This window comes from Tigriopus californicus, chromosome 3 (assembly GCF_007210705.1).
Source record: "Tigriopus californicus strain San Diego chromosome 3, Tcal_SD_v2.1, whole genome shotgun sequence".
NCBI classification, from domain to species: domain Eukaryota; kingdom Metazoa; phylum Arthropoda; class Copepoda; order Harpacticoida; family Harpacticidae; genus Tigriopus; species Tigriopus californicus.
The window spans coordinates 4,712,915-4,733,962 of NC_081442.1; the positions used below are offsets into that span (position 1 = coordinate 4,712,915).

The 21,048-nt window shown below is 44.0% G+C and overlaps 3 protein-coding genes across 3 annotated transcripts in view; 2 read left to right on the forward strand and 1 right to left on the reverse strand.

The window, feature by feature from the left end:
* Positions 1–307: 307 nt before the first annotated feature.
* Positions 308–20,609, reverse strand: LOC131877794 (phospholipid-transporting ATPase ABCA1-like). Its single transcript, XM_059223581.1, is given in 31 exon segments — positions 308–625; positions 708–1,157; positions 2,224–2,358; positions 4,021–4,208; positions 4,344–4,521; positions 4,628–4,839; positions 4,957–5,225; positions 5,324–5,755; positions 11,871–12,046; positions 12,118–12,696; positions 12,777–12,958; positions 13,261–13,365; positions 13,512–13,550; positions 13,628–13,826; positions 13,895–14,386; positions 14,466–14,772; positions 14,837–15,028; positions 15,098–15,229; positions 15,552–16,060; positions 16,128–16,349; positions 16,407–17,243; positions 17,303–17,633; positions 17,701–17,898; positions 17,972–18,099; positions 18,176–18,274; positions 18,404–18,663; positions 18,771–18,782; positions 19,219–19,376; positions 19,476–19,611; positions 19,675–19,768; positions 20,358–20,609. Coding segments are annotated over 31 exon segments (7,419 nt in total). The 5' UTR covers positions 20,424–20,609; the 3' UTR covers positions 308–523.
* On the forward strand, positions 5,841–11,875 carry LOC131877795 (endoribonuclease Dcr-1-like). Its single transcript, XM_059223582.1, has one exon. The coding sequence runs from the start codon at positions 6,012–6,014 to the stop codon at positions 11,769–11,771; it is 5,760 nt and encodes a 1,919-aa protein (XP_059079565.1). The 5' UTR covers positions 5,841–6,011; the 3' UTR covers positions 11,772–11,875.
* The window catches only part of LOC131877797 (uncharacterized), a 77,348-nt gene continuing 73,005 nt past the window's right edge, over positions 16,706–21,048 (forward strand). The window contains exon 1 of the mRNA XM_059223586.1: positions 16,706–16,742. The gene's annotated coding sequence lies outside the window, so the exon portion shown is untranslated. The remainder of the gene's footprint in view (positions 16,743–21,048) is intronic.

Sequence of the window (21,048 nt, forward strand, 5' to 3'; positions counted from 1 at the left end):
CAAAAGAAATATAAGTGAAGTCAAGAAAAGAAATCCTTGCCAAGAAATGATGATTATATCTTATCGTTATGCTTGGAATAGCCGTCGTCATCATTATCGTCATCGTCATCACTACCACCACCACCAACAATAACCACTCTAGTACTATGCTCTGTATATGGAGCATTTTGGAACAAACAGTAGAAATAGGATTGAATTTCGCGGTTAAGAAATGACTTACAGTTGGATGACAATTTTGTGACACTTTTTTTATTGCTGGTTTGGTTAAACAAGCAACTGTTGGTAAGGTAAGTGCTCAGAAATATACATTTATTTGTATTGATGTGGGTCATAATTGAGATTCACGGGAATTTTTGACAAGGGACGAAAAAACGATTGAAGTAAACTTTCTGTATGCATTCATTCATTCAACTCTGACAACAATTTACCAACTATTGTTTGACTTTGAAGTGTTTGCCCACAACTTTCCCTATGTTTGCTAGTTCTTCGTTACGTTCATAGTTTTCAGAATGGGTTAACAGAGTTAGACTTTCAATTCACTCGGATGAGATTCTTCATGAAGGGCCTCATTGGCAGCAATGTCTTCCACCATTTCGGTCTGCTTACTAGCGAAACGAATGAAAACCTGCAATAGGAAGCGTCATGATGAGTTTCGGAGAAGACTCAAGTAAGAACCAGCAAGAGCTCCTCTGCCAATCTTTCCTTACCTCGTCTAAAGTTGTTTGTGTGATCGAGTAGTCCTCCAAGAGGGACTCTTTAGAACTGGCCTTGGCCTTTTCCATCTCTCGAAACACCAGGGGCAGTTTTGTGTGTTTAAGAGGTAGTTGGTATTGCAACTGATTATAGTGCTCCTCTTTGAGTTCAGCCAATGGGAACGTCTTGGACACGAGCTCCTTCAAGGTAGGAATGGCCTCGGCCTCGCCGTTACTTCGCAAGGTTAATGTGTAGCCTGATCCAAAGCGGTTCTTGAGGTGCTGAGCTGATCCCAGACATTGGAATTGACCATTCACCATGATTCCCAACCGAGTGCAGAGAGCTTCGCATTCTTCCATAGAATGCGATGTGAGCACCACCGATTGGCCACCACGGATCATTTCCAAGATGGTGTTCCATAAGAACCTTCGGGCGCCAGGATCCATTCCTGTGGTGGGTTCGTCCTATCATAATACAGGGAAAGGGAACAAGGATGTCAGCATGAGGATGGTGGTTGGGATTGAATAATTTATGACGAGGGAAAGGAATTTTTATTGCCAGTAGATCCGTTATTTGCTCCAGGCCGTAAAAGCTAGCAAGCTCAGACGTACAAATGGAACTGTCTAGACCAGAGGGCAACTTTCCTCGAGCAAAAGATTCTCGGCGACAGCAACAAATCGTAGCTGCATCTGATTTTCTTTACACTCTTCGATGGACGCAGGGGTATTCGCTGCATTCTAGCTTTTTTGGACCCAGTAACCTGACCATATCTATCATGAGAAAGATAATGCTTCTTGGTCTTGAGCTCCTAGCTTCTTCGGCATAACAACAATGGGGCCTTTTCATTTCTTTCCCATTCTTTGGCTTCGACAGAGAATGGTGGAACCTGACTCGACTTGCCTTGAGTGACTCCACCTCCTTGAAGTTGTACGACCAGTAGATGCTCAACGGGCCTTGGGAAATCAAGACTGTTCCATGGCACGTACAATTACAGTTCTATGATTGTAGGGAACTTCGTTCTCTATTCAGGCCGCTCTTCGCTTAATTTCCTAATACCAGATGGACCGATTCTGAGCGGAACACATATCAGTGGCTTAAAGTTTGGGCACATACCGTCTATATAGGAACTGAGCGATTCAATGTTACATGCAGAGACACCATTACCGTTTTTTTCATTTCCTTGAATTGATTTCCAATAATGACCTTCAGTGGTCTAAGCGTGGTACAATGGTATACGCTTCTAGATTGGCATTCTCAGCCGGAACTTTACGAATAAACCATCAAAAGACAAATCGCATCTAATGGTTAGATCAAATGAACGACAGCAAGTTGAAAGTTGACCACTCTCACTTGTATGTGCACCACAGTTCTGAAGGTCAAGCTCGTATCTTTGGGGATCCCATTCATTCTCGTACGACATGGAATGGTTCTGGCTGCTTGGAACCGTTTCTATTCCAGCCACCAGAAAGCTAGGCAGGCGTTCCAACGTTCCGCCATTGGCGTAATTTTGTGTGTTGTTAGTTCGCTTACCAAGAAGACAATGGATGGATTTCCCACAAGAGCGATGGCTGTCGATAGCTTGCGCTTGTTTCCTCCCGAATAGGTTCCAGCGCATCGATCAGAGTAAGCGACAAGACCCAGTTTCTTAAGGCCCCAATCTGCAACCTAAAAATATAAACAAGGAAGCAAAGATGAAGAAACAAAAAGATAATGCGGAATTAGACCAGAGCGAGAGAACGAGCGAGTCCTGAGAATGAGAGCATTGAAGGGATGCTTGGTCCACTAACATCGCATACATTAGATGTTGCAGAGGAACATCAAATCAACATGGAAGACTAATAATTGCTAATTTCTTGCTATTTTTCATTTATGAGTTATCCCTATTGATTGTCCAATGGAGTATGTTATATTCCTTAGCTTGCAACTTGAGTCTTTAATCTTTTCTATTTGAAAGATGCTCCATAGTGCGCCATCAAAACAGATCAAGGGGCGTATGATTCTAATTAGAAAAGCAAGTCTGTGCTTGAGATCAATGCTTTGCTGTTGGATCGATATTTCGATGTTATTCCTCGTGGAGAGCTCAGGGCTAATTTTTCGTACATCAAAAGTGGAAATGGGGGAGGAAAACGCAATGGAAGGGCCAATTGGTGTCGCATCGATTGCGAATCCCTCGTCTTTTGGCACACTAGAATAAATATAACCGATTGAGAGACCTCGGCCAACCATTGGCAAACCAATCAAAAGGAACTGTCTAGATATAGAATGGCCTCCCTCACAATCCAAAAATATGACGATGACTATGTGATGATGATGATGATGATGATGATGACGATGATGATGGCAGTTGTTACGTTATGACATTATCCAAGCTTGAACTCTGACAAGTTCATGGTAAACACCAATCAAATTGCAAACCGGAAGTATTCGCGCTTATTAATGAAAATGTCCTGTCCACCCCAAATCAAATACATAATACATTACAGTTCGCCATCTCGTTCATGGAGCACTCAGTCCTGTTTCACTAGTACAAAGAATTAGTCATGAATCACGTAAAAAATGAACCTGCCGCCTAACATTAATTTTCAAAAGTTTCTCAAACAGGAACGGAAACTTCAAATTCTAGTTGTCAAAGGAAGTTTTCTTGACAGCCGAGTCACAAGGCGTCTATGTACAGCACCGACAATACACACGATTAAAATAGAGGTGTGTGATGAAACCATAGAGGAGCAGAAAAAGTAAGAATAAAGGGGAGCACAAGGAAGGGGAGGGGGAAGTATTTCCCTCAGGCAATTCATAAAAGTTATTCAAACTTATATGAAAGGAATATGATCCTCGTGGTGTTTGAACTCTCCCCTTCCTCAAAAATATACAACCGAAAGCCATTCATTAATCTTTAGCAATAAAAGTCAAACTTTAAAAAACTAAGAGCTCAGTTTTGCACGTTTGTATGCTTCAGAAGAATCATTTGAGCGGGAAAAATCATACTATTTTGATGCAATTTTTTTAATTTGCAGAAAAAGACAGAAAAAAACATGGCTTTCACTTTCTGTCTACCTTGCTAGTACACACTCCGACTCATTCTGTGTTACCACCTCAAAGTTAAGAATTGTGGGAGGTCTCACTCCCTAAGATACGAAATAACTTCACTAAAGAAAAATAGGACAGTTCTTTGTGGCTTCTGTTCTCTTCCGAATGACGAGAACACCTTGAAGAAAATCAAGCATGGAATTGCCATATCCTTGTCATAAATATATGTATAAACCAGATTCAACCAATGGGCTTGGCCATAGAAGGCCTAATTTGGCTGGATCTCTCCTCATTCCTCACCTTCTTGACGGAGTCCTCGTCTAATCCTCGTAATCTGGCGTATAATCGCAAATGTTCCCGCCCGGTCAGCAAAGGGTTGAGGGCGTCAAATTGAGGGCAGTAGCCCAAGCTCTTCCGGACTTTCTGCAACTGGGTCAGGATGCTGTTTCCATTGACTAGAGCATCGCCGCCATTCGCTTCGGTATCACCTGCGCACAATTTCCGTCGATGAGTAAATGAGTGAATAAGCGAGGATGGGAACATATGGGAAAGTAATTAAGTACACAGGAGGGTAGGTAATGCTGAGGGAAGGTGCTGGAGAACATCATAAATTATCCACTCACCGGTGAGCATTTTAAATGTGGTGGTCTTTCCGGCGCCATTCACACCAAGGAGACCGAAGCATTCGCCTCGTCGAACACCAAAGGTCAATCGGTTCACTGCCGGTTTTCCAGTTTTGCTATAACGTTTTAGCAACGACTTCACGGCCAGCATATCATTGGGATTGTTCTTGCTTAAAACCTGATGGCCATAAAGCAAAAAAAAATAATGTATATTTCATATCTCAAAGGGGAGAAGGGTGGGGTGGGTGGGAAGCTGATTGGAGGTCAAAATTCTAAAAACGCACCCTGCTCCGTTCTCGAATAACATCTTCGTCTTCGTCAAATTCGTCGAATTCATCTGTTTCCGTTTGTTTTTGCCAGAAATTCGGTCGCCAAGTCCAAAGCTTGTACTCGATGAACAAGGTCAAAGCAAAGAAGAGAGTCCCTTGCAAGGTCATCGAGATCATGTATTTACCCAAGAAGCTCCACGAGAACCTGTTCCGCACAGATATGTATCCTGAAACGGAGCCACATAAAAGCCCACGTGTAGTCCAGTGTAGTTAGTTATGCGTGCGTTTTCAGAATACCGCTCAATAAAGCTTCCATGCTCTGATAATCTATCGTGTGGCCTTACCGAACTTCTGGACAATCAGGTTGATATTCATCTCGGTGGCCATGTCCATGAGGCCTCGACCCAGACAATAATGGGGAAAGATGAGGAACACCTCGCGGAGGATCGAGCCAATGTATTTCAGTTCGTCGTCCTCGAAATTCTCCAATACAAAGGTGGTCACGGTCGTGATAATGCCGATGAATAGGTTCGTGCACGATAAGGTCACAAAGGCCGAGCTCGGCACAGAGAAAAGGAAACTGGCTGGATACATCAAAGGTATTGAAGAGAATCTGTAAGGCGATGGATTTGAAGGAGCCCGATTAGATAATAAATCAAGTTTAATAAAGGCTCCATTCAAGGAAAGCAATTCATCAGCAATCATACTGACCCGTAGAGGAACATGAGGATCAGCAAGGACGGGAAGTTGTCTTCAGATACATAAGCTTGAGCGTCGAAAGCCAGGAAGATCAAGACACACAAGCATGCCGAGAAGATGAACATGGCAATGTCCCACAGAAATGCAGATATCCAATAGGTAATGGGCTGGACTCCAGACACGAATTGCAAATGCTTCACCTTGGTCACCCGCTCGTCGATGTGAAAGATCACGAACGAGGCGGGCACGAAACTCATGGCAAAGATCACACAAATGGCATGCAGAAGAGAGATGCCAATCTGACGAATGATCTCCGTGTCCAGTTGCTCCTTGGTGAAATTCATCGGATGATTGATAACGGCCATGCCATACTTGGAGGCATCCTTGTACTCCATATCAAAGCTCATGTCGTCCAAATTATCCTGTTGAGCCGCGATACTCGCTCTGTAACAGCAAGAACAAAACAAATATGTATAACATTGTCGTCACCCTGCAAGCGCAACCTGTAAGTCAGCCATCAAATCCGCCACCCTTGAAACTATATACAAAATGTAAACATTCCTTGTGAAGCCTAAAAGTGAGTTTTCAGACTTCAGAGCATTATTACTTGTGAAATAAATTAAATCCATATTTTGGACAACTTGAGACATGAAATTGACAAAGGATTAAGTCCTTTTTGGCCGTTAACTTTGCTCCTAAAATGTCTTCTTCGACCACCTCTTCATTTTACGAGAGTGTGGCTCCAGCTATGTGGCCTTGGGAGGGCGTGCCTCATGACACGACCACGCCCCTGGAACCGGGAGTGGAGGCCGTTCGAGTGGGTGTTGCCGATGATATGATCCTGCTCTTGAGTCACGCTCACATGAAGACCTTCATTTTGCCGGCCTTAGTCAGAGAAGTGGGATTGGGAAGAATGGGCGTGGCTGTGTTTGTAGTCAGGAGAGAATCTCAAATGAGCTTGTGGGCGGAGTACCTTCGTCGGGTCAGTTACTCGACCATTGCCGAGATTGACGTGGACGAACCCAAACCGGGGCAAAAATGGAAGGAGGGGGTGCTCTTAGCCACACCCGAAGCCTTGAAATTGGCCTTGACCAAGGATCAAATAGGTTTATGGGCCTTGTTAGTGATTGACAATGCTCATCTACTAGTGGACAATGAAGATATTCGACTCATCACAGCCAACGCCCAGACTTCACATCATCAACCTCGAATTGTCAGTTTGTGTGGGAATCCTTTGGAAGCCCAAGGGTCTTTGACCCATTATCAGACTGAAATTCAAGCCCTCCAGCGGGTCTATCCGGGTCGTGTAGAAGCAGTGAGTGAGCAGCTCTCATTATTACGTTCAATCATCCGACCCAAACTCGGCTTGGTGGAATATGATACGCCCAAGGACACGCCGGAAGTCATGGAGAATCTCGAAAAAACGATCTTAGCCCGAACTGACGACCTTTTGGCTTTTCTGGGACATCATCGCCACTCCCTGATCGAAATCTATGGAGAAGAGTTTGCCGATCTCATTGAGGAGATGCCTGATCCAACCCTGATTCCAATTCAACTTGTTCTTGATTACCAAGCGGTGGTCAAAGAACTGGGTTTATGGGCAGCTGAGAGGGCAGCCATTATCATGGCCATCAAGGTGGATAAGCTCAAGACCATGGAAAAATATGAACGGCAATATCTTCTCCTTAGCATAGTCTACAGTGAGATGCTTCAGTTACGACAGATTTGTGGTCTAGCATTGGCGGGAATGGAGGAGGACGAGAAACTGCAGCGATGCATCAAACCCAAAGTGCTAAGGTTGGTGGAAATCTTACTCCAATACCAGCCTAACCAAGATGATCCTCCACGCGTCATGGGCAAAGGTGCCAAAGGAAACGATCCCCGGCTTCTACACGGAATGGTGTTTTTCAAGAGTCACTTTCAAACCAAGGTGGTCTACCACTATTTAAAAGCTCTGGCCAGATCCGAAGAAAAATATGCATTCATTCTGCCTCAGTATGTGCTAGGAGACGGGTCTGAAGAATGTATGATGGAAGTCACGCCCTTAGAGCAAGTGAAGAAACGCGAAGAAGATGCTCTCAAGAAGTTTAGGTTGAAAGAAGCCAACCTTTTACTCTCGAGTGATTCATTGGAACTGGGCGTTGATAAAGTGAGATGTAACTTGGTGGTCTTGTTCGACTCGCTGCCTGAGAAACTCAAAGATTATATTCATTGTAAAATCAAGGCCAAATATCCCGAGTCCTTGTTTTTAATCTTGTCCTCTTGTCACGAATCCGAGCAATCGCTCAAAAAATTGGATTTGTACGAAACCACTGAAAAAGATCTCACATCTCGCTCTTTGTTCTATCAAGTTGAGGCAGCATCCATTGGCTCATTTGGATCCCAAAACGACAGTTTGAAAACTTCTGCCACTGAGCTCAAATTGCAAAAGGCCCTATGGTGCTTGAACCGCTTTTGCGCAAAGTTACCCAGTGACACATTCACAAGACTCACTCCAATCAGTTACACCACCTCACAAGACGATATGTTTCTCACAGGACTCCTTCTGCCGATAAACAGTCCCATTCGAGAGCCAGTCTATGGCACACTGATGCCCAATCCAAATCTAGCTTTGAATTCTGCAGCCTTGAAGGCGTGCCAAATGCTATATAAGTCTCAAGAGCTGGACGAGAATCTCTTCCCCACAGGAAAGGATGTTCTTCTGAAGCAATACCAAAACCTGCAGAGTTTGGCTCCCCAACCGGGCAATCGTCCGGGGCCTCAAAAGCAACGCCACTACTATTACAAGACCACCTCACCATCTTTGACTTTGACAAGTGCCTCCGAAACTAGCCATTTGTACTCGCTAGATCTCGTTCTCCAATGTCCCATTCCAGAAGATCAGAACACTCGAGGCAGGAAACTGTTCTCTCCTGAGCGAGCCATGCAAAGCTTTGGCTTCTTCAGCAGCAAGATCCTTCCTCCAACCTGTCCATTTCCAATCTACACTAGATCTGGAGAGGTCATTGTCACTCTCTCTTTGGTGGAGAAGGACTTCAAAATTGATGAGAATCAAAGAGATCTTTTGGATACGTTTCATCATTTTACGTTTTCGAAAGTGCTCCGATTGGAAAAGTATCCGATGGCCTTTGATTTGGAAAGAGCAGAGTCCAATATTCTCATCGTTCCGCTCAAAAAGCAAACCTCAGAGGGGATGGTTACCAAAAATGTGGATTGGAAGTTTCTTGACGTCATCAAAGAGTTCTGTTCCACCAAGGCTGAGCCTCAAAAGTACGACACCGAGAAGGGGGAAAAGTTCGAGTTTGGTGCCAACGACTTCACTGATGCTGTTGTCATGCCTTGGTATCGCAATCAAGATCAACCGCAATACTTCTACGTGGCCGAAATATGTTCGCATTTAAGCCCTCAGTCTGACTTTCCTGGACAGGGTTTTGAGACCTTTGAAAAGTACTACAAAAGCAAGTATCACATTGCCATTAGCAATCCCGATCAGCCGCTTTTAGATGTGGATCACACCTCAGCTAGACTGAACTTTCTGACTCCCAGATACGTGAATCGCAAAGGTATTGCCTTACCGACGAGCAGCGAAGAAACGAAACGAAACAAGAGGGATAATTTGGAACAAAAACAGATTCTTGTTCCAGAGCTTTGTTCCATTCATCCATTCCGAGCATCCTTGTGGAGACAGATGGTTGCCTTGCCCTGCATTTTTTACCGTTTGAACTCGCTTCTCAATGCCGATTCTCTAAGAGCAAAAATCTGCGTGGACACCAAACTTGGCAAGGCTGAATTGGAACCAAAGTTCCGATGGGAGCCTTTGGACTTTGGATGGACATTGGCAGATGTGATGAAGAGTGGACCCCTTGATCAAACGATATTCACCAATATTAAGGTCAAAAAAATTAAGGAGAGGGTTAGAAAATCCTCAATCAATAACGAAAACAGAGCCGACATAACCGAAATATTTGACGACGATGAGGAGGGCGAGGACGGCCCTGGGGATAATCTGGGCAAGCTCAATGATGTTTTACTTTCCAAATTAATCGAAGAGGATCAAAAACTAAAACAAAAGTCGCTCGAGATTGGAACATGGTCCAACGAAATGGCAGCCAAGAATCTGAGAGAAGAGATGGCTCAAAAGGGCCAGCAGTCCAAAACCAAGAGCAAAGGACAGGTTCAAAGTGATGATGAAGACAGCTTAAGTGACATCTTCGACCCAACCGAAGCTCTTCCAGACAATCTGACTTTCTTAAGCAATGACATTTTTCCGAGTTTCACATCCACTGGTGGCAAAGATTGGGGGACGGGGATCGAGCAACGGCATTTTCGCGTGGGCTCGCCGACATTCTTCTCAAACCCCAACATCAACATCCCGGGCCTAATGGATGATTCGGATGGGCTTTCTTGCTCTGACACGGATGATGAAGACTTTGGGGAGAATAAAAACTATGTCACCGAAGAAGATGGGAATGTCAAAATCGAGTTCCGTGGAAACAATTTGGCTGAAGCCATTGAGGATGCAGCTGAAGAAAAGAAACGAAGGGACATTCTGGACAAGTTCAGATTGGAAGAGAAAGAATTAGTGTCCTTGGAACCATGGATATGGAACGAAGAAGCTGAGCCGTGTACCCGAGTCTCAAGTCAGACCGTGGAGCTCACCAAAGTGGATATGTCCATTAATTTGGGATTAGATAAGGCGGACAAAGAGGAAGAAGACTCTCTCGTAAGTACAGAGAACGTTACTCCAGCCGAAAATCCTGCAGTGCTCATCAGGCTCTCGAAAGCGATCGAAACAAAACTCCTGCAAACCAAGGTGCCCAGTGTTGTAGAGGAACCTTTAGTGATCTTGAAACCTGGACTGATTCCATGGGAGAGTGATAGACCCCTTGGTTTCAGCTTTGACAATCAACCAAGCCTAGACACGCATCCTGGTCCACCCCCAAGTCTGATATTGCAAGCCTTGACCATGTCCAATGCCAATGATGCCATCAATCTGGAACGGCTGGAAACCATCGGAGATTCTTTCTTGAAGTACGCCGTGACCTCAGCTCTTTATTTGGCTTACCCTGACACACCTGAGGGCCGATTGAGCCATTTGAGGTCCAAACAAGTGAGCAACTTCTACTTATACAGACTTGGTCGTGATAAAGGCTTAGGTGAGTGCATGATTGCCACCAAATTCGAGCCTCATGATAATTGGCTGCCCCCGGGATACTACGTACCCAAGGACTTGGAGAAAGCACTTATCGAGTCGGGTATACCAAGCAGCCAGTGGAATAGTGCCAATCTCCCAGATGTGTCCAAGCTCAAATCTGATGCAGACATCTATGCCATTATCAAAGAACGAACTCGAGATCTGGTGGAAAATAGCAACGAGGGTGACCCTCCAGAAACGAAGCCCTCAAGCAAACCCGAAGACTTGAGATCGTTTGTTCCTTACAACCTCCTCACGCAACAGAGCATTCCAGACAAGAGTATTGCGGATTGCGTTGAAGCTTTAATAGGAGCTTATCTAATATCTGGTGGCAAAAAAGGAGCATTGAACTTCATGTCTTGGCTTGGCATGGACATCAAAATCAATGAAAACGTTGGTCAACTTCTTTCTTACCGATCAAACCTTCCTGAGGCTGAACGCCATTTGGATCACTTCCTCCGAGGGTTCGATCAATTTGAGAAGAATGTTGGTTACGTATTCAGAGACAAAGGTTACCTCCTTCAGGCCTTCACTCACACGTCTTACTACCCAAACCGATTCACGGACTGCTATCAACGTCTTGAGTTCCTGGGAGATGCCGTTCTCGATTATTTGATTACCCGACATCTTTATGAAGACCCTCAGAAGCATTCACCAGGGGCATTAACAGATCTTCGCTCAGCTTTGGTCAACAATACCATTTTTGCCACCTTGGCTGTGAAACACAATTTCCATAAGTTCCTATTGCATCTCTCACCGGGACTTCAGACCATCTGCCATCGATTTGTCAAAATTCAAGAGGAAAATGAGTTTCAAATCGCAGATGACTTTTACCTCGGAGGTGATGGTTTATCTGCAGGATCCGGTTTCTGGCGAGAAGACGGATCCTTGGGTGAGGTTGAAGACGTAGAAGTACCCAAAGCTCTCGGTGATGTTTTCGAGTCCATTGCTGGAGCCATCTATTTAGACAGTGGATTTAGCCTCGACACGGTGTGGAAAGTGTATTTTCGCATGATGGGCGACGAAATCAAGCGATTCAGTACACACATCCCGAAATCGCCAATTCGAGAACTACTCGAACTTGAACCAGAAACCGCAAAATTCGGAAAACCGGAGAAGTTATCCGATGGTCGTCGAGTGCGCGTCACCGTGGATGTTTTTGGAAAGGGCGTTTTCAAGGGCATTGGACGAAATTATAGAATTGCCAAATGCACGGCCGCTAAATGTGCTTTACGGGCACTGAAGAAAACTGGCAAGAATGTGTGACTGCATGATTCTTGTGTTAGCTTACACTCGTTTGAGAATGAAATCCTTATATTTTTACGATTATTTGTCTCATTATTTATCATGAAATACAATCCTTACCTTAAGATGATGTTGTTTGCCGAATTCATATATGCCACAGATGCAGCCCATCCCTTGTTGTTGAACCAAATCCGGACATTGTCGAACTGGCTTGAACTCAAGGCCGTGTCTTCGAGGTTGCCAAATATGACATCACGAACCGTCGGATTCAGCCTCGACTGTCCATTATTCGTGGCCTTGAATGAACGTTACAGAGCGAGTCAGGATTTTCAGTGTGAACGCCGTATCAACGAATATGGACACTTACAGCAAGCCATCTATCGGTGATCTCTTCGAGTTGAGTAATGTTCCGGTTAACAAGTGGGTTCCTTACCCCAAATTCAAGGCCTCCATAACGCCGCTTGTATGACTGAACTCGAGTTTTCATGAGAAAATCGCTAATATTTCTTCCCGTTAAATTAAGTAGAACGTCAAAGGAAGGCATGACCACTGACGGCGGAGGAATTCCGGACGCATCTGCTGGACATTGTTGGGTTCCGATGTCGCAAGAACATGCTTTAATGTCCATATTCTCTAGTGCACCAGGAGCATAGGTGAAGTTGGTCAAATCGGGACGAGATCCTGCGCAAGGGGTGTCTTCAAAGCTTTCCATATCGTTAGTAGCAACGCATTTGATCCCCATGCCCGTTCTGGATAACAACTGCTCTTCGTACCGTCGTGGCCAATCGCCCTTGGGATGCGAGTTTGAATAGAATGTTTGCAAAGAGTATTCACCGGATGATGGATAGATCCAAGGATGGATCTCCAAGGGCTTTTGTTCTTCTAGAGGCGGCAAAATCAATGTGAAGAGCATGGCCAGGCACACAAAAGCGGCCGGTAGGATTACCTGCAGACGAATGCGCGTAAACAATGAAATTATGGTCACACTGACATCGACAAGCAATCTTCTTTGTTTTTTGTTCTAACCTCGCAAAGCATGCCTTTCTTGTTTCGCTTGGAGTGATGGAATCTCTTAATTTCCAAAGCCTTGATGTGTTTCCAAAAGAGAGAGGTGGGTCCTTCATTCTCAGGAGGTTTCACGGGGTTTTGCATTTTTGGTTTGGGTGCGGAATCAATCCGGGGTTCGTCAGCTTGAGAAACTGCTTCATCTAGAGGAAAACATTGATATACATCCAATGAGAAACATCGAGACAAATTTATTTACTTCACGGGAGGAGAGGAGTTAACCGTGATGAAAAGAGAGTCGACGTTTAAAAACAGTGATAGTGAGTGAGTGCCACGGGTGAATATCACCTTTCAGTCAGTACAAGACTACGAACTACATAATACAAGTGACAAATTGAGTAAGAACTAAACCAAAGAGATCTTTCAGCATGACGAAAAGTGCAGAGTGCAGTGTCGTTTAGAGCATGAATCAAATGAACGACATAACACGAAGAGAAGATTTTACCATCTGGATCGTAAGTTCCCACTTTGGTCCCCCAAATGTTTGAGCATTCCGCATTACCGTTACTTTTACAGAATAAGTGAGACATCTGATAGATCGGATTGGCATCTAAATGTGGAACAAAAGCATAAGGCAATAGAAAAGTTAGGATCGAAGCATTAGACTTTAACGGTTCTTTGAAACTACAAGAGGACATCAAGTCTGCATACATATCCAGCACCAGCGCTACTACTGTTTAAATCATTCGCACTTACACACGCCATTGAGTGTCACTTTGGAATTTTTAGAAACTGCTGGAAATATCAATATAAGAGTGCAATTGATGAACGTGTCGATCGAGTAGGTGGACCCAGGCTTTTCAGATACTTACTCGGACTTGTCACCTGGTTGGTTCCATCATCTGCAATGGCGGCGTGTTGCTTCTTTTTGTTGCTAAAAAAGTGTCGAATTCCCGAACTTTCCGACGCCGACCGCACGCGGTTGGCTACCATTCCAACATCGGTGGAGTTTTCGTCCAAATGTCTGACAATTTCTCCATCATTCCCATTACTGGCCACTTTCAGGAAGATCTACAAAGTAAGAGACACCCTCTTAAACATAGAGTAATCTTAGCTTTCTCTGGATAAAATGTCTCAACCTCTTCAAGAGTTGTATCTGATAGACCATAACTCTTGATTTTTAACTTTGGCATGTACCGATCCAGTTCAGTAAAAAGTCGGTCAAATTTCTTAACAACACGCGGGTCGTTTGTTGGCAGGATGTAGATGATCTCCGAACCTATCTGCTCCAATAGTCGAGCGTTGGGCACCCATTTCTGGATAAATTTTGTGTGAGGGTAGTTCAAGGCGTATTCATTGGCCTTGGACGGATTGATGATGATTCCATTGACACGATGAATGTCTGAAACGCCTTCGTCGTCTATGATAATGTCGTTTTCAATACTCTCTGATCCTGAAGATGGATTAGGTCTTCGACGCATTCGAACTTCATTGAGATCGTGAATTTGGACAGTGTCATCGTCGGTACCATCATCTGCATCACCACCATTATCATGATCATCAGCAGGAGGATACTCGTCGTCGTTATCGATCATAAGAAGATCGCCATTTTTAGCATTGGGACTTGCACTCTGAAAAAAACAAAAACGAAGTTGGCCAGAATGCAAACTTTGAAAAGACTACATCAGCGATTCTAAAAACCCTTCTTACGTCAGGCTCTTCGAGCTCTAAAAGAGGCTCCACTCGCTCTTCTTCTTCTTCATCAATACTGTCGTCTCGAACCAAAGTCAAGTAATAGCCGTTTCCGAACTTGGCGCGAAGGAACAACGACGATCCAAAACAAATCAGTTTTCCATTATTGATGATGGCAATTCGGTCTCCCAAAAGATCAGCTTCGTCCATGAAATGAGTGGTCAAGATGATTGTCCGATTCTCCTTGTACTTGATCAGCAGGTCCCAAATTGCCCGACGTGAATATGGATCCACTCCCGCTGTGGGTTCATCCAGAACGACCACTCTATGATAGGGTTGTTTGGTTAATTTCATATGAAAAGTCTCCTACAGCATTTGCTCGTTCTCACTTGGATCCTCCTACAAAAGCCGATGCAATGCTCAGTTTCCTTTGCATTCCTCCCGATAAATTCATAGAAAGCTCATCCCGTTTATGTGGGAGAGCAAGGTCCTTGATCATGTTGTCGGCTTCTTTGTAAATCTCCTCGGGGTCACGCCCTTTGATTCTCGCATAGAACCAAAGATGCTCAAACACTGTCAAACTAGAATGCATTCAATTACAATTTTCACTAAGGTTTCAAAATTGTTTGGCTTTAAGTCGCAGAACTCACTGATCAAAGAGAACATTGTGTTGCGGGCAAGTGCCCAAGGATTTCCGAATGGAGTCCATGTCTTTTCTAATGTCCATGCCATTGATGAAAGCCGAACCAGCCGATGGAGGGAACAGTCCAGTCAAGATGGAGCTGAAAAATAAATTGAATCTCAGTTATTTGTTCCGGGGTCAGATCACAATTTGGAAACTGCTTTAGTTCTGTAATTGAGGCGGTCCAAACGCATTATTAGCTTATGCCTCAACTCAGGGGAATGACCGTAATTGCGCCCGTAAAATTTAATTTACGTAGTGCCACAGATCACTTGAAATGAGACAGCCATGGTTTGGAACCAACGAACCCTGAAGGATAATGAATTTTCCGCGAATGCTCAAGCACCCCGGTAAAAGCCCTGACTAGGATGGCATTCAAAATGGTTCGAAAGACCTTTTTGTCGACCCACTATAAGTCTTACATTGTTGTTGTCTTGCCAGCGCCATTGTGTCCCAAGAATGAAGTGATTTGACCTTCGTAGAAATTCAAGCTCAGGTCCTCCACTGCTACCTTTCCATTGGAATACACTTTCGACAAGTGCTTGACAGACACACCCAAAGGCAAGTGCTTAGGCTCGACCTCGATATTTTTGCTGTTTTCTCCCAGTTCAGTGTCGGACAAGCTCCCATTGAGCGAAGAGGTATCATTCAAGGAACTCTAGGCGTCTTCTATCCAGTAGCTTTTAGTCAGAAAGAAGTACCATGGTTTCGGCACCCCATATTGACCGGGGAAAACGGCCTCGGTATACCAAGTCATGAAGCCGTAGATGACCGAATCGAGAAGTAGCATTAACATGGCTCCACCCATGGAGAACTTGTCCTCCAAGAGAGGGCTGGTCCAGATATTGTCCCATTGGGCGCCAATTCCAGACTCCTCATAATGCGAGAAGTAAGCACATCCGAAGCCGAAGGCAATATTGCTGATCAAACACTAGAACAGATTTTCCGTTAGTCTTGACCTAATCACAGGACAAGCGCTGAGATGAGATTTAACTCACGGAGACGATTTTGAAGTTCGGATTGAGGAACTCCTCCCAGACCACCAAAAATGAGTACGGGAGATAGAAGCAAAAAAAAATGATTCCTCCCGCTGCGGCGGCCACATTCGCTCTTGAGAATAGAGTTGTGATGAAAAAGCAGAGCATAATGGTTGAAACGGTGTAGGAAAGCATGAAGGCCAAAATCACGGTCGGATCCGACTTGGACAAGATGTCGCCATACTGTAATCAAAGAGAATATTTTAACTTGGTCGAGGACAGGCTTTAAAATGGACTCACCTTGAGTATCAAGGTCAGAAGACAAGCCGAGAAGCACATGATGAGAAAGCTGTCCACGAACCAAGAAACCCAATGAACTCCATTCCCCAAGCCCATGACTCTCATAGTTTCTTTCAGCCGTTGTTCCTTCTCATAGACGATGGATTTGATGATCATGGAGGCGGAATAAACCCAGGCCAAGGTCATGAATAGAGGGAAAGTTCGGGCAATGGCGATGACGAAACGGTCTTCAATGTAACAAGGATACGGCATCTGTTGAAGCGTGATCCCCGGTAATTCAGATTTGTTCCTGCCACTTTGGACTGAGATGATCGAGTGTTCCATCATGTCTTGGAGGTAAGCAAACCCGAAGTAGAGGTATTTGAGATCAATTCCTGGACGTCTCCTAGGACCTGGTCTGGCTAGGCGATCTTCGATGTATCTGGTCGTGTCCACTTTATCCGAATCCATACGGATCTTGTACTTGATAAATTTCGGGAACTTCTCCGAGTCTGTTGAGATGGGGAAATCGGGGAAAACGATACCGGCCCATAATTTGTTGTCCCCAATTAGATTGATGCCTTCTTTTTCCAACTCGTGCTCAGAATTGAATCCAACAAATTTATTGAAATCGAAACAGGAGAGGTATGTGCTGATATTTTGGGCGACGCGGTCAATCGTGTCAAAGGTTTCTTCCCATCGGTCCGAATAGTTCCCGGAGAAGTATTCTTGAAGGGTAAACTTCAACTCCTCGGCATCCACAAGCTCGGCCGTACCTTCTTGATTCAAAGCAATGGTAATGTTGTTGTTCAATACCCGATCTAGAAGACTTCCGGGTTCCTCGGAGGTAAATTGTTCCTAAGAAACCCATTCGTGGTGTAGTGAAAAGACATTACTAACAGAAGACACAATCTTACCTTGAGAAATTCTTGGTTTTCCTTGTCCAAGAAGAACCCTCGGACTCGATCGGAATACGTGTCTATCCACATTTGAGTGACTCTCCTGACATCTTCGATGGGGCTGAAGGTGGCATTGACCAGGGACATCAATTTACGAGTGGCTGGAGTATCCGGAGTGAAGAGTATTTTGCCCCGTATGAACGGTTTCATTTGGTCCCATAAAAACCCGGTGAGGCGATTCTCTTCCATGGTTTTCATGAAATCATTGCATTCCTTACTGGTGGAATTGTCGTACAAATAGAAGACTTCCTCATCCTTCTCCTTCAATTGATCACGGAGCTGATCGAACCTGCGCCAAGAATGTTGTCTCATTTCTACTAGAGGTTGACTGATTTATTTCAGGTCTTGAATCTCACCTGGTAGCCGCTCCACCATCACTGAAAAGTTGGTCCGAGGACATGTTCCGTCCACAAACCACCCTTTGAAAGGCTGCAAAGGCCAATCGGCCGCTCTCTGAGATGTTTCTTGTGAAAAGAGAGTTATTGCTCAAGGTTTCGTTGTTCACTTCCATTGTCATTTGATCAGTGAGCTCCTTCATAAAGTTGGAGACATCTCTATAACAGAGAGCGATGATATCCTAGTTATTTTATCAATGAAGGAGCACATTGGGAATAAATAAAGACTCACCCGATGACCTTCTTAATCGACTCTTTTTCAAGTAAATCTCGTCGAACATCCTCACTGACTTGGATTAAGAGCTTCCAATCGTTAAAATGAAGTTGTCCGTTCGCATTGCCTATGGCAAATTCGTCAACCTAAACAGGCATTGTCAATTAAGTTTTGGTCCTAATCCAGAGACCTAAAGCGAACATGTGTGGAAAAAAAGCTTACCTCATCTTGAACCTGGGTCCAATCAATGTTCTCTTGAACAAGATTCAAAAGTTCCAAGGCATCTTCAACACTCAGATTGCAAAATGGTCTTAGACTCTCCTGGATGGAAACAAAAGGAATTGCAGATTCAGCAACTTGACTCAGTCGTTGTAGACATACATAAGTTCAATTTAAGTTGACATCCAATTGCATCAGACATAGTGAATTTGTTACCAATTCAAAACTTACCCGAACCTCCTCATTTGTCAAGTTCTTGGCGTCGATGAAACGGCTCACGAGTTCCGGATCGCAGATCGCGGTCCTCGGATCAGTAACCATGTTCAGTAATTCTGTGGGTGATACATTCTCAGGCCTCAAGGTGGCCGCCATGAGGCCTTGGATGACTTTGGGCTGAAGAGTGATGTTCTTGCCGTTTGCCCAGGAAAGTAAGCCAAATAGAAACGCGTTAGGGTCCTTTATTAGCTGGCTCACTTGATCCACGGTAAGGCCTATCATTGTAAACAAATGCATTTTTTAAGGAATCCAAACTTACGGGGTATGGCAGATTTGAGCCAAAATATTTTTGCACTAACTAAACTGTAATTAGAGGGCTTACCAATTCCAAATCCTGGTATGATTAGAAAAGAAAGATATTTTGAATCAATAATACCAAAATTGTAGGCTAGCAGTCATAGCAAATTGGTAGAGCCATCGCTCTCCAATCCGCAATCCCTGGTTCGATCCCGGGTTAGGCGAGTCCAAGCTTCATTGCGGTATTATAATTACAGCATGAGTTGTTGCTTTTATCAATGGTCATTCCCGAGGGTGGGGTACAAATTAATGTCGGCTGTGATGACAAAGCGGGCTTTTTGATTGGGATACCCATTATTTGTAGATGGCAGGCCGAGTGAGAGAGGTGCCATCTAACTCCGTTCAAATAAACAAACAAGATCAATATTGTTTTCAGGAAAGCTCATTTGTTCAAGAAATGCATAGTTCAAAGTAAAGCCATGAATACAATGCATGATATTGGCCCCAATTGTTATTTTGTGAACACGTCTTACCTGGAACACCTTCGCCGTTCGTGAACGAGTTTCCTACTTTCACACCCAATTGCTGAATAGTGTAAAGGTCCTTGATGATCTCGCTGACTGCGACGACGCGTTCCTCGTCGAAATTTCTTTCCAAGGCCACCTCCACATCTCTGACAAGCTCGGAAATACTAAAATATGATTTTGTATCCAAGAGATTATGGGAGTTAAATCTTGGGTGAATGATTTGATGTTATGGATTAGTACATACAGAAGTTACTTTTACTTACAAAGAGTCATTGTATGTCTGGACTTGAGTGTATTCATCCCGGTTTTCCATATGACACGTATTATTGAAAGTGCATATAAAGCTTTGAGCGAAACTCATGAGGCCTGCCGAGGGCATGGCCTTTTCGTCGAAATAGCCTGAAATACATCATATTGCTCATGCTGTAACTTTTAGTAAGATCATGTTAAGAGGAACCTTACATTGGTGATGGTATTTACGCAACCCTCTCAATCGAACCAAAACCAGGATCATAAAGAGGAACAACGGCCAGAGAACTTCGATGAGCAATCGAACCTAAAATATGCTTCATTCATTATTCATCTGGAAATTTCCAATTCACGGAGCAGCGAATCAAGTTTTTAGTTTTCTAGCCAGTCAAAAACGTTGGCAGGCAAATAATCAATCGTCATTATCACGGAGTCATAAATATGTCCCGCCCACGATGCCATGGAATGAAATGGTAGGAGTAGGCTCTAATTTAGAACTTTTGGTTTGAAACCTCATTTGCCATAAAGTCCATTCATTTGTCATCTTTAAGAACCAGACATTTTGAAAACACTTGTAAACTTTTATTGAAATAAGGTTGACGATCAAAATGAGCTTCAATGTTGGAGAAAGCTCAATTTTGTATCCAGGGTACCTTAAAATTAAATTATTTTATCCAACTTCAATGTAAAGCATGCATTTACGCATAACTATAAACCGGGCTTGACCTCCATTGCATTGCGTAACACCACGTGGAAAGTCTATTTTGGTACCGCAATATATACTTATCTTTAGAGAAAAGAAGCTAACGACAGCTTAGTTTTTAAGATAGAGCTTCAACCCACCCCTCATGAATCATTCATCGTAAGGTCAGGGTCAATCGATGACTATAACTCACCCAGCTCCGTTTGCGTAAGATTAGGTTTTTCCAGATGAGCAGTCTCAATTGGAGAAGGAAATTCATTTCGAATTGGTTAGTTGCCGGGGGATTTTTCACTGTTGTTTTCCAGGCCCTGACACCGATTTGAGGCTGGGCTCTTTGGGAGGAACTATCACACTTGGAATCACTCTCTTTGGCTAGCCATTCTTTGGGCTGAAAATGAGGAACATCAAGAGAGTCAGTTGATCACACAGAGAGTCTTTAAAAACGTGGAAAACGAGGGCCGATCAATGAATGAGAAGTCAGTGATGGTGATGCCGATGGGAATAGCCATGTGAGCACTTCCAAGTCACAAGTGTCACTGACTTCAAACGAGTTCCTTCACGAAGTTGGAGTCGGCGGGGCTGCACTCAGGACATTCTCCATCCATCGAACTAGCAACGTCTGACCTCTAATTCTGAGGCTGGACAAGATGCTGCTAATCTCCTTAAACAAACTACATATACTGCCTGTCACTACGGTTTCCTTCAATTCATTGATCCATTCAGTTTGATTTCCCTCACAAACTTGAAATCGACAAAGGATTTGACATCGATTAGAGATGATCATAGGCAGGCCCTTGATGACAATTCCGACTCTCTAGAGTCTCTTAAGCAACGAATACCAAATATGAGATATTGGTGTGATTGCATTATTATCCCAAAATATA